Source organism: Vipera berus, assembly GCF_964194415.1.
Source record: "Vipera berus genome assembly, chromosome: 2".
NCBI classification, from domain to species: Eukaryota; Metazoa; Chordata; class Lepidosauria; order Squamata; family Viperidae; genus Vipera; species Vipera berus.
Window position 1 is genome coordinate 107,511,007 of NC_138203.1, and position 14,102 is coordinate 107,525,108.

Sequence of the window (14,102 nt, forward strand, 5' to 3'; positions counted from 1 at the left end):
TTTTGTTAGATAGGGCCTAGTGTCCAAGACTGTCAAGACCTTTTTTGAACTTGAGCTTGTCTTCTGTTGGCTATTCCTCCCAGCTTAGTGTCATCTGCAAATTTGATGAATTCCCCTTCTGTTCCTCATCTAGATAGTTTATGAAGATATTGAAGAGTATTGGGCCCAAAACAGAACCTTGGGGTACCCCATTGCTTACTTCCTTCCATGTGGATGTAGTTCATGTTGAGCCTGATTTGTCAGCCACTTACAGACCCATCTGATGGTGGTAGTGTCTATCCCACATTTTTTAAAATAATATTTCATTAATTTTCCAATTTTACATTTAAGTATTTAAAAAACAACATGGTGGCTGGATTAATCAATAGTTCGATAACATATAAAAATCTTTGGTACAAATTTCAGGTTACAATATCAAATATTTCCTCTCTTTTTCCCTTAACATCTACTGTCTCGTATTTAAGCTAATACAGTTCTTATTATATCAACTCAGTAAAAACATTATTACATTTATCAATAAATTTTTAGCTTATACATAACTTAATTACTTTTTACATTCAATCTTCATAAACAATCCATATCCTGTTATTAATTTTTCCCCAATTTTTAATTTTCCATCAATATTCCAATTTAACCTTTGATATTTTTAATTTTCAGGCTTTACATAACCAAAATTTCCCTTATCTCAATTCATAACAGAATCTAATATTCAAAATACACATTTTATCTATTTGACTATAGTCTTGTTCTATTTCCTAAAAGTTATCTATTTCCCACCATATTAAATCATCTACTTAATAATACAATATCCCCTTTAATAAATCAAAACCATTATATATATTGCCTGGGTTAATCAATAAATCAAACATATTTGTAATAATTTTTTTCTTTTAGGTCTATTTTTAAAATATTAAACAGATAAAATCCTTATTTTCAACTAATTTCCAAATATTTTAAATCTAATGACCAAAATTCCCTTTATCTCAACTTCTTCATTTAACCCTCTAATTAATAATATCAAATACCCTCTAATAAATCAAAACCCCAATTTTCTTCAGCTTTATTCTGGCTTTCTTCCTTTGCCAACTAGCCTTCCATATCAGTGCTTTTAGATTGTCAAATAGATATGCCTTCCGAGTGAAATTCAAGGTGCTAACAATGACATACAAAGCCCTACATGGCATGGGTCCGGACTACCTACGGGAGCACCTTCTGCCAATGTCAACACCCCACCGTCCTGTGCGCTCTCACAGAGAGGGCCTCCTCAGGGTGCCACCGCTCAAGGAATGTCGGCTGGTGGCCCCCAGGGGGAGGGCATTCTCAGTGGGTGCGCCAGCCCTCTGGAACTGCTTGCCAACTGAAATCCGGATGGCCCCCGACCTCCGCACCTTCCGGCGCGACTTAAAAACTTACCTGTTCCAGCAGTCCGGCCTGGCCTGATAGCTCCAATTGGGGTCCCAGTTTGTTTTTACTATTGTTTTTCACTATTGTTCAATCTGTATACCTACCTTACTCTGTACACCGCCCCGAGTCCCTCGGGAGAAGGGCGGTTTAAAAAAAACAAATAAATAAATAAAATAAAATAAATAAATTATACATATTATTTGAAATAAAGGAGATCATTTAATTGCCATTTTTTTGGGAAGGGCTAGCCCATTTGTATTCATTAAGCTGTCTCCCTATTATTCCAATTCCCCATGGTTGCCCTGATATGTTTATCTTTTATTCAATCTGTTCTTCTTTCTCAAATTTCTTCTCATTTACTGTATATAGAAAGTCTTTTCCATTTTCAGTGTTGTCACTTCCTTTTCTAGATTTTCCATTAACTGTATTTGTTGGTCAGTTGAGTCCTCCATCTTAATATTTGATTGTTCAACTTCTTCTGTTGTCTTCTACATTGTTAGTTCTTTGGTTGTAGTCAAAGTTTGGGTTTGTGTATCTAAGCTGGCATCTTGTTTTTTTATGTTAGGTCTTATTTTATCACAAGCTGAAAGAATGGTTTCATGTATTGCTTTCAATATGGAAAGGATCTTTTCCTGGTCTTCATCCATATTCTTTTAATAATGTGTTAAGTTGAGGACTTTAAAATCAGATGTTAAAAATAATTTTATAACTAGGTATGGGACCTCTCTTTCACGGGTTTATAGATAGTCTTTATAATAGAAGTCATTTGTCAAGCAAGATTTTATAGTCCATGGTCTTTCATCATCTCATATAGTAACCAATGTTTCTCAAATAAAGTCATAGGAAGGCAATTCCCCACATATAACTCTGAAAGTCAGTAAAGGTTTACATTCATAGTTCAAGAACTCCAGTTATGCTGCTCAGCTGTTCTCTTTACAGCTGAGTTTCTCATAGGTGGTACCAAGGTCAAAAGAGTTTTATCTAAAGTCTGGGCTTCAAGCCATGTCTCTTTTAGGAAATAACAAGTTGTAATTCCAAACTTCACCACAAGATGACACCAATGCCATTTAAAGTTTTTTAAGTCCAAAATTTTTCTAATCCTTTTCCCAATTTTATTTCTTTTTTGTAGATAAAAACAAGAGTCTCCAGTAAAAATAGGAAAATTTTTGGTCCCCAAGTTTCAGGAACATATAAATCCAATTAGATTAAAATTGTTCTTTTAGTGCTTTAATTCCTCTGGGTAGTCAGTCGCTGCTATTCTTAGAGGGTAGGATAGAAATTCCCTTCCCTCTCTCCTCACAGGGGGAAAGATACTTTGGGCAACTTTTACAGGAAAAAGAATACTTAGGATAAAGAGAAGATCGGATTTCACCCAGTTTCATCTGTGTTGCTTTCAAAGTGCTTGGTGGTAAGTTTGACTTTGGCTCTCTTCAGCCTAGTGACGAGCCATATTACTATGGCCAGTCTTTCCTCCGCCAGTTTGGAGGGCTGCCCTGGATTGAGCAGAAGGGCTGCTGCCCTCCCGCTTTCAAGCAGGGTTCCCCTCCTTGCTTGTTGCCCCTACAGGGTGACTTTTGACCCTTTCCAGGGTCCCCCAGCGGAGCGAAACCAAATGCAGAAGATGGAGCTCACCTTCCAGTGGCCGCAGCGGCCGCAATGGCAAACTGAAAGCCTATCCCACATTTTTCTAGCTTGACAAGAAGTAGGTTGTGGTCGACTTTATCAAATGCTTTATTGAAGTCTAAGTATACTATGTCGACAGCATTTCACTGATCCACTAATTTAGTCACTTTGTCAAAGAATGAAATAAGATTCATTTGGCATGATCCTTTTTTCATGAACCATGTTGGCTATTGGTTATAACTGTTGGCTTATAGGTGTTCACAGATTTGTTGCTTGATTATTTTTTCCAAGATCTTCCCAGGTATTATGTCAGGCTGATTGGTCTGTAATTTCCTGGATCTCTTTTTTTTCTCCTTTTTTGAAAATGGAAACTACATCAGCTCTTTTCCAGTCTTGTTTTTTATGTGTTGAAATAAATTGCTTTTACTGTTTTTAACATTTGTTGCAAGTCTTACTTTGTTCAAAGCCTTAGCTTTCCTAACTTCATCTTTGCAGGTTTGGTCTATTTGTTCCCTTAGTTATATGTCCTTCTTTTCATTTTTTATACTTATCCTTTTTTTCTCTCTCTCCATTGGTCTGAGAGTTCTTTATGCTATCACACTGATTTTTTTTCTTGGTTTTCTTGTTTTTCTTTTTTACTGGTATTGAACTGGAATGTGCTTTTATAATTGTATTTTTCAGAGTTTTCCAAGCTTCTTGAGTTGATTTCTCCTATCAGATTTTCTTCCATGTAATCCTTCCTGTGGTTTCTCTGACTTTGTTAAAATCAGCTCTTTTAAAGTTGGAGACACTGGTTTGATTATCATCTGTTGTTTGTGTCTGCTTTATATTGAATTCTGATATGACCTGGTCACTCTCCCCTAAAGTTCCTGCAACTTCAATTCCCTCTATCACTTCTTTGCTGTTGGTAAGAATAAGGTCCAGTATAGCTAGCTGCCTCCCCTACCTTTTGGGTGATGACATTGTCAACTAGGTGGGTCAGGAACATGTTCGATCTCCCACTTGTTGCAGAATTTGTCTCCCAGTTGATGTCAGGGTAGTTAAAGTCCCCCATTACTATTGTGATGTGTTTCCTACATGCATTGGTTAACTACATTGGTTTTAAAAGGAGTAATCATAAATTATGATAAAAATACCACTACTAATACATTACAATAAATAAATAACTTAACAGAACCCTTGAATTGCCTGTTTATTATACCTTTACAGATTTCAGACAAATAAATACATTCTTTGTTCATATTACAGATAAACAAAATGCTACTTATTTTCTGGCACAATAGAAAATATAACAAACTGCAATTATACATCAAAGAAAAAATAAAAGCTTATGTCATTTTTTTTGAAAAACTGAGGAACTGAGATAGGGGACTGGCAATAACATATGGCATAATAGGGTCAGCTTTCTGGGAGATGGAATTAATATAGAGAGAAGGAAAAGGAAACATTTCTATTTATATGTTTTAGTTAAACATACTTTTTTGAGACCTATGTTGCTGAAATACTTACATCCTTATCTATGCAAATTAATTCAAAAGCAACCTCAACAGTGAAATATTTTAAATTCCTTGACAGAAAAAGAAAGAAAAACAGTATTACAGTGGATCAAAAAAACCTTTATTGATGTATTTTTTATCACATTTTTGGGAAATGTTGCCTAGGATATGTTGAGAGACAGATTTGTTTGTGGAGTTGTTACTATTTCAAAACATTTTAGTAAATAAGGACTTTATATGAGTGTGTGTGTGTGTATGTATGTATATGTGTGTGTATGTATACTTTCTCATATAAAGTATGTATGTATATAATATATAATGTATATAATATATAATGTACATAATTATGTAAATTATTAGGTAAGTGTTATAGAAATAGTAGTAAAAATTTATAAGATTGGCAGTTAGCAGAAAAATAAAAAAGCTATTACTCACTTTAAGTCCATAAATCAAGGTCATAACTCACTAAAACTATGAAATACAGTGAGATATTTAGCAGTAAAAATGTACTTACCTATAATTTATAGACATTCAATAATCAGTGGGCCATTTAATAACTAGGCCAGGGTATACACAGTATTTTTAAGTGTAACTTCAAAATGGAATTGCATTGAGATATTTATAAAAAAATACTTGTTTTTGCAGGGAATGTAAACATTCTTCAAATACAGGTAGTCCTCAACTTACAATCACAGTGTAGCCCCAAATTTCTGTTGCTAAGCAAGACAGCTGCTAAGTGAATTGTGAATTAAGTGAAAAGGTTGGGGACTACTGCCCTAGGATACACTTTAAGTTATTAGAGAGCCAGTTTGGTGTACTGTTTAAGACATCAGGTTAGAAACTTGGAAACTATGAGTTCTACTCCCACTTTGGGCACAAAGCCAACTGGTCACCTTGGGCCATCATGTTATTATTCTTATTCCAGCTGATTAATTACTAGTATGATGTGAAGCATAACTATTAAGGCCCTAAATATCTTGATTCCATCTATAGCTCTGTTTTCAGGCATAAAATAATAACTTGTATTTTGCTAAGTGTTTTGTTAATTAGCTTTCGGTGTTCTGAACTGGTATTTCAATGTATTATTTTATATATCTATGTCTATATCTATATCTACATCTAGATATAGGTATATAGATATAGATATATTTTAAGATAAACTTTTTTGCCATCAGTTTAGGTACTTTTACTAGAAAAACTAAATAATTGTTTAAAATCAATACAATAGTGGAGATTTCTTGCTGTAGACCACGGGTCGGCAACCCGCGGCTCCGGAGCAGCATGCGGCTTTTTGAGCCATCTCCTGCAGCTGCCAGTTGCCCGGTGCGCGTGCACCTCTCCGAATGGGCAGTGGTGCGCGCGCACCTCTCCAAATGGAGAGTGGCGCCGCCCATTTGGAGAGGTGCGTGCGCACCTCCACCCGTTCGGAGAGGTGCGTGCACACCTGTCAGAACGGGCAGTGGCGCCGTCCGTTGGGAAAGCTGCCGCGGCCCGTTTGTAGGCTTCCGCCTTCCTCTGAAGGCAGCAGCCTGCAAATGGGCTGCAGCAGCTTTCCAAACGAGCGGCGCCACTGCCCGTTCGGGCAGAGGTGCGTGCGCACCTCTCCCAAGGTTTGGAGAGGTGCACGCGCACCTCCGCCCGTTCCGAGAGGTGCGTGCACACCTCTCGGAATGGGCAGTGGCACCGTCCATTGGGAAAGCTGCCACGGCCCGTTTGCAGGCTGCCGCCTTCCTCTGGAGGCGGCAGCCTGCAAACAGGCCACGGCAGCTTTCCCAATGAGCGGCGCCACTGCCCATTCGGGCGGAGGTGCACACGCACCTCTCCAAAGGGGAGACCCGTCGCCACGCAGGTGCCTCCCATTTTGCGCATGCGCAAAATGTTTTTGCGGCTCCCACTTTTTTGTTTCTGTAATGGAACCGGTTCCAAGTGGCTCTTTTCCTTTTTCCGGTTGCCGACCCCAGTTCTAGACATACATTTTTATATTATTATTGTTGCTGTTGTTGTTATTTCAATGTATCAGTTATAATATTGATTCTTGTTTTATGGTATCAGGCAGCTTTCATGGATGGATAGATGGGTGGGTGGGTAAGTGGATGGATGGATGGATGGATGGATGGATGGATGGATAGATAGGTAGATAGGTAGATAGATAGATGATAGATAGATAGATAGATAGATAGATAGATAGATAGATAGATAGATAGATAGATAGATAGATAGATAGATATTCTGCTTTTAACAGATGGCAGTATTACTGCCAAGAAAAATCCTTGGACACATATCTGAAGTCACTAGGAACCAAGCTTGTCTTGAAAAAGGCTGTAACTTTCTAAAGTACTGCAGTCATAATATTTTTGAATTAAATGAAATATTAGCCTGAATGTTCCTACGGTTTGGAATCATTATCTATGTTACTCCAATTTTTAATCTGATTTTTATTTTCATTTTTCAGGTGTAGCAACCGGACCCAATGTGCAGTGGTTGCTGGCCCAGATGTGTTTCCTGACCCTTGTCCAGGAACATACAAGTACTTGGAAGTGCAATATGAATGTGTCCCTTACAGTATGTATTATTATTACTATAGTAGTTGCTATTATTATTGTATTATTGATCTGAATACCAAATTGCTATAATTGTTGGCTTTCAGTTTTTTAGGTTATTTCATGCTCACATAAGTATCTTCTGACAAACTGAGCAGTGGTGAGATAGTAGAGCAGGGCTTTTCAACCAGTGGTACGGGTACCACCTGTGGTACATTGGTACCTGGCAGGTGGTAGGCGAGCATCCTAAAAAAGTGGTAGCAGGGGAGGGGAATGAGCTGAACCGGTGGCAGCACTGCACAGGCCAGAGTGAGAGACAGCTGGAGCTGCAGGGCTGTCAGGGCTCAGTGGAAGCACCAGGATCAGCGCCAGGCTCCAGCTGGAGCTCAGCACTGATCCTGGCACGTCTGCTGAGCCCAGAAGAAGCACCGATCAGCTGGAATGTTGCAGCATCTCCAGGCTCTTGTGATTTACATTCAGATGCTTGGCAACTGATTCATATTTATGATGGTCACAGTGTCCCAGGGTCATGTGAAGTGACCAAAACCTGCTGCAACCACCCAGCAGAGGTGGGGGGAATAAAACCAAACACCCTACCCCACCCCACCCCCACTGCCAATCCTCAAAAGAAATGCTCACAACAATGAAAACCTATGACAGGAGGAAGAGCACCGCCGGGCAGGCAGGCAGGTGTCTTGCTCGGCTGTGGCTTGGGGGGCACTTTTTTCAGTGCCATTGTAACTTCGAACAACCACTAAGTAAACTGTTGTAAGTTGAGGACTACCTGTACTTCATCACTTATTTTCTTTCTTTCTTTTTTGGTCATCACGTTTTTGACACCTTGCTAGGCGACTGGTGGTACTCGGATGTTGCCATATCCTAAAAGTGGTACAATGGGTGAAAAGGTTGAAAAGCCCTGTAGTAGAGAAGTTGACTAACGTAGAATTGTGGTTCTCAACAGAAAGCAATCAAATTCCATTTCCCCATCCCCAATATTTTACTTATTTCACAGTAGTTATAGCCTTATGAAAAGTAAATGGAAACTTAAGTTCTCAAGCAGTATACAGGTAGTACTCGATTTATGACCATTTATATAAAGACAGCCTAAAGTTACTACTCTTATGGCTTATAATCCTTTTCTGACTGTCACAAAATGTTGCACACACACCCTTTCAGTCACATGATTGCAACTTGGATGTTTGGCAGTTGGCTCACATTTATGTCCAATTGCAGTGTCGCACAGTCATCTGATCATGATTTGCTTTTGCTTTTGCTTTTTTTGCTGGTTTCTGGCAAAAAACGCCATGGGGGAAAGTTGATTCAAACGAATGACAGCATGTTAATGACCATGTGATTTGCTAAATGACCACAGTGACCCTCTTTAGGACCATTTTAAAAATGGTCATAAAATTGGATCTGGTCACATGTTGATTCAACCTATAACCACAGTGACTTACAACCAAAATTCCGTTCCCGGTTATAAACTGAGAACTTCCTGCATTCCAATTTCTGAAAGAGGACAAACAAGGAAGATTGCTTCCATATTTGGGGGGGATATGTAGATAGTCCTAGTTTAGCAACCACAACTGGGATTACAATCTTCCTTCAGCTTTCCTTTGATTTATAAACCTGTGAAGCTCATAAATGTGAGGATTGGTCACAAAGTTACTTTTTCATCATTGTCATTAACTGCAAATAGTTACTAAAGGAGGCAGTTGGTAAATGTGGACTACCTGTGTTGAAAATTAGTTGAGAGACAGATAAAATTTTGGTCTGTTTCAGCACTCTTTTTCTTATATAAAGAGATGGGAACTTCTGCAGTACTTAGCATGAATTTGTAGTATAATTATTGCTTGTAGTTTAATTATTGCTTAATTATTAATAAAATCTATCTTTTTGTTGTGACATGTATGAATATATCACTTCTGCCTTGCTCTTCTATAATTACTCTCAGAACAATCCTCCCATACCTTCTTTTAGTGTAACACAATTTCAAACATGAAGTGTTTGAACAACCTACTACTTGATAAGATAGAAAAATGTGGGTTAGATAGCATCACCACCAGATGGATTCGTAGCTGGCTGACAGGCCGTACTCAGCGTGTGGTCCTCAATGGAACTGCATCTACATGGAAGGAAGTGTGTAGTGGGGTGCCCCAGGGCTCTGTTCTGGGCCCAGTGCTCTTCAATATCTTCATTAACGATTTGGATGAGGGGATAGATGGGGAACTCATCAAATTTGCAGACGACACCAAGCTGGCAGGAATAGCCAATACTCCAGAAGATAGGCTTAAAATACAGGAGGATCTGGACAGACTCGAACACTGGGCGCTATCTAACAAAATGAAATTCAATGGTGAAAAAAGTAAGGTTCTACATTTAGGCAGGAAAAATCAAATGCACAGGTATAGTATAGGTGGTACCTTGCTCAATAGTAGTAACTGTGAGAGGGATCTCGGAGTCCTAGTAGACAATCACTTCAATATGAGCCAGCAGTGTGCTGCAGCTGCCAAAAAAGCCAACACAGTGCTATTAACAGAGGGATAGAATCAAGATAAAGTGAGGTACTAATACCACTTTACAATGCTTGTAAGGCCACGCCTGGAATACTGCATCCAGTTTTGGTCACCACGATGTAAAAAGATGTCAAGACTCTAGAAAGGGCACAGAGAAGAGCAACAAAGATGATTGGAGGACTGGAGGCTAAAACATATAGGGAACGGTTGCTGGAATTGGGTATGTGTAGTTTAACAAAGAGAAGAGTGAGGGGTGACATGATAGCAGTGTTCCAATATCTCAGGGGCTGCCACAAAGAAGAGGGAGTCAAGCTATTCTCCAAAGCACCTGAAAGCAGGACAAGAAGCAATGGATGGAAACTAGTCAAGGAGAGAAGCAACCTAGAACCAAGGAGAAACTTCCTGACAGTTAGAACAATTAACCAGTGGAACAACCTGCCTCCAGAGGTGGTGAATGCTCCAACACTGGAGGTTTTTAAGAAGAGACTGGACAGCCATTTGCCTGAAATGGTATAGGGTTTCCTGCCTGAGCAGGGGGTTGGACTAGATGACTTATTATTATTATTATTATTATTATTATTATTATTATTATTATTATTATTATTATTATTATTATTATTATTATTATTATTATTATTATTATCTTTGCATTTACTCCATCACACTTGTAAGATTTTCACAAAAGTAAACTTGAGAACTGTCTTGCAGGTTATACTGTATTTTTCATCTATCTAAATGAGCATAATAACAGTTCAGAATATTTCTTAAAATGAAATGTTTCTGAAATGAGTAATATCTGAGACATTTTAGGCTGAAATCTTATATATATCCACTTTCAAATAAGGCCGATTGATTTTATAGATTTTATTTCTTAGCAGCTGTGCATAGGATTAAATTGTTAAAAGAGCAATGCCATTGCTAGAAGAGAAATCATTTGAATATTCTCAGAGTAGAGTTGTTTTGGGGAAAGGGAAAGTGTTTGAAGGATGATTAATGAATGAAGGGAGCAGATCTGAGTGAGAAATTGAATGAATAGATATGTAAATAGATTTTTGGTCATCCCATTTTTGGCAATTTTACTACTAAAAGAAATTGCATCATTCCCACAATAAACTGTACCCAAAATATATATGATCTGTCTGTCTGTCTTGTTTGTCTCTCTATCTATTTGTCTGTCTGTCTGTCTGTCTGTCTGTCTGTCTGTCTGTCTATCTATCTATCTATCTATCTATCTATCTATCTATCTATCTATCTATCTAACAGGGTTTGCGAAAGAGCTAATAAAGCCTTTTAAAATGGTTTAAGTGTTGTTTACAAAAAGTTCAAATCACCTTATTTTAATTCAAATACTGGATAACACACTCAATTGCATTCACTTAAAATGCCCTGTCCAAATAAATTCATCTTTATTATGGCTTAATATGGTAAGCAGCATTACACAACATTCAGACGTAAATATGGGTTCCCACAATAAGAATGACTCAACTATCCAACCTCATTTTAATCTAATTTCATATTTTGAGTATCTTTCTAAATGGCAGAGTAGTAGGGAGTTAGATTTTGATTCCATAACTTAGGAGCAATGCAAGAAAATGTTCTCTTCTATGTATCAACAAACATATTTGTGCTGTGTTGTGCCTCCAAAGGTAAATGTATATTTAAGGGGATTTCTTTTGCTGAAGTTAGTGTGTGAAATTCATATTTAAAATCTGGTCCTAAGTTGGTTAGACCATGAACCATCTAGTGCAGGGATGTCAAACTGCCAGCCTGTGGGCTGGTTTCATCATACTGAAGCCGTGCCCAACCCATTGCTGGCAATATAAAAAGAGTTGCGATACATCGCGACACATTATGTGAAGTGGCGAGTTTGACACCCGTGATCTAGTGATTTAAAGAGTAGAACTAAAATCTTCAATTGTTTTGTATTTATGAAACACTGGAGATCAGGATAGGTTTTTCAACTCAGACAGTAGTATTAATTTATTTTAATGGGGCTACTGTATTTAATATTTCTTTTAATTTTTATATATTGTATTTTATTGTATTGCCCTGTACACCACCCTGAGTCCTTCAGGAGAAGGGCGGTATAAAAATTAAATAATAATAATAATTATTATTATTATTATTATTATTATTATTATTATTATTATTATTATTATTATTATTATTATTATTTAAAGGGAGAGTCACTTTGGTGACAAATAGATTGGTATCCTAAATCAATTTATGGCCTTGATTTCCTTGTTTGTTGCCATAGTAACTAAGAATGTTTCTATTCCTTTCTTCTTGATGCTGCTTGCTGGCAACCCTGAAATAACAAGCCCACAAAAAATAAAGAGGCAACCACCACCTCCACCATCCCTCTCAAATAATGAAACCTCCTGTTATTCTGGGTGTTTAAATACTGTGATCTTTTCACCTTCAAATGACTGATCATAAATAACTAAAACAATCTGTACTGTACTTGGAGAGATAAGATTTGTCAAAAAGGAAAAAAAATTAATTACTGGTCTTGAGGAGGCAATTGTCTTGAAAAGTTTCTAGAGAAGTAACTTGCTAGATGCTAGCATTACATAAAATTCTATATGACATATCAAGATGCCAACTTTTTTCTTATGTCTACTCTGGCAGTATTATAACAGGATATAACAGCATCTTCCAGAGCATCACAAGATTGTTGAATGACTCGTTTTCACACTTGACATAACCTTCCACAGTCTCCAGTACCACACAAATCAGCCAGTTTTTGCACACTCAAAAATGTCAGAAAGCTGTCATGAGAAATATAATTACCAAAGCCAGCTGATTAGAGGGGATAATTTAAGATCTCCTGGCAGACCTTTTCTTCCAAGGTGTCCCCAACATATATTTGTTATGATGGATTATCAGTAGTGAACACCCTGACAAACCTACTTATTTCAGTGTAGACACTGAACTATACTGGTGGAAACTGGCTTTTCAGTGAAGTCACCAGTACAACTTCGATCTGCCCCTCATGTGTTGAATTTTATCCAAAGAGTAAATGGCCTAATAGCTACTGTTTTTCACATCAGTAGTTATAAATGAAATGAAATGTTATAAATACAGTTTTCAATGCAAAGCAGAAGAACTAGAATTCATCAGAAGAGTTAGCCTCATTTCTGATGTGCTGTGCGGAATAGGATAATTCACCATGTCCATCTCACCACAGCCAACCTAGTGGGACCATCTCACCGTGGCCATATTACCATGGCCATATTGCCACAGGACAACTCACTGTGGGACAGTTCCATGCAGGAAAACTCAACATGATAAATGTTATCTGCCACTGTTTCTTCAACATATTTCCATTGACAAAAATGGAAATAATGTTGAAGAAACAGTGGTGTATAACATCTATCGCATTGAGTTAAACTCTGTGGATTGTCCTGTGTCAAGTTGGCTGTGGCGAGTTATCCCATGGCGAAATGGTCATGTCAGGTTGGCCGTGGTGAGATGGCCATGGCAAGCTGTTTTAGACCCTGCTGAATTTGTAGCAGTGGTTCTTATCAAAATATAGTTTTCATAAATCATCTGGTTAAGTAATATCTTATGTCAGATTTTATAACTATTTTAATTGTTAAATATTTCAAAACCTGTTTTGTTTTCATTTTATCCACTGCCAGTAACCAAACTTTTTGTCATTTTTTTATAGCAAGACAGGGTTTTTTTTCCATCTTTGCCTTCAATCCATGGAACAACTGTGTTTGTTTGCATTTTCTTTACCCATTTTCTTCTCAGAACAACCATTGTTTATATTAGCTGAAATCTACGTTTTTCCCTTGGTAAATCTTTTAGCATTTGTAAAGAATATCTTTTTAATGCCATTCTTCGCTTTCTCCTCCACAGGTCCCTGGAATCAGAAACTGTTTCTGATTCTCACCTAAGAAACTGTGTGTGCAAATTGAATTTTTGTGCACAGCTTTACTCAAGACACTGATCTTTTTAAATTTATATGATGTTTTGTTTTTAAAGAAAACTTTAAATCAAAGTTCATCTGTTTGCCAAGGTCTATTGTGATAACATGTGGAAGAATAAGTAGCTAATACTGGAATGAAGTGGAAAAAATGAGGATATTTTTGTTAAAAGAACAATGTTTAGTTCCCACTTAGAAAGACATTAAAAGATTTCATACTTCCATAGACTTTCATTTTGAAATATATTTCTGAAGCAAACAAATACAACAAATGTCATAATATAGAGAGTAGATCATTGCTAAAAACACCAAAACACTAAAAATGGAGATAGAATAAGAAGCATATTCATACACACACATATTCACATACATATACGTGACATATACATAATGTATACATATACATTGTTTGCATCACTATATTCTATACCTTTTTATTTTTACAAACCTTCCTTAGTTCCATCATGACTGTACATCAATTCATATATTGCGTTTTGTTTTTTAAATTTCCCAATTCTATCAAACCACAACTTCCTCACTCTTCTCCTTCCCATAGACTAATTTGCTACTTCTCCTGCAGTATATTTAT

At 37.2% G+C, this 14,102-nt stretch overlaps 1 protein-coding gene across 17 annotated transcripts in view; it reads left to right on the top strand.

The window, feature by feature from the left end:
* Positions 1-14,102, top strand: part of ADGRL3 (adhesion G protein-coupled receptor L3) — a gene marked incomplete at its 3' end in the record, with an annotated part of 400,329 nt that overhangs the window by 28,329 nt on the left and 357,898 nt on the right. For all 17 annotated transcript variants that reach the window (XM_081321797.1, XM_081321796.1, XM_081321791.1 and 14 more), the window contains exon 2: positions 6,976-7,085. In XM_081321797.1, the coding sequence (XP_081177923.1) occupies positions 6,976-7,085 (110 nt within the window). The remainder of the gene's footprint in view (positions 1-6,975; positions 7,086-14,102) is intronic.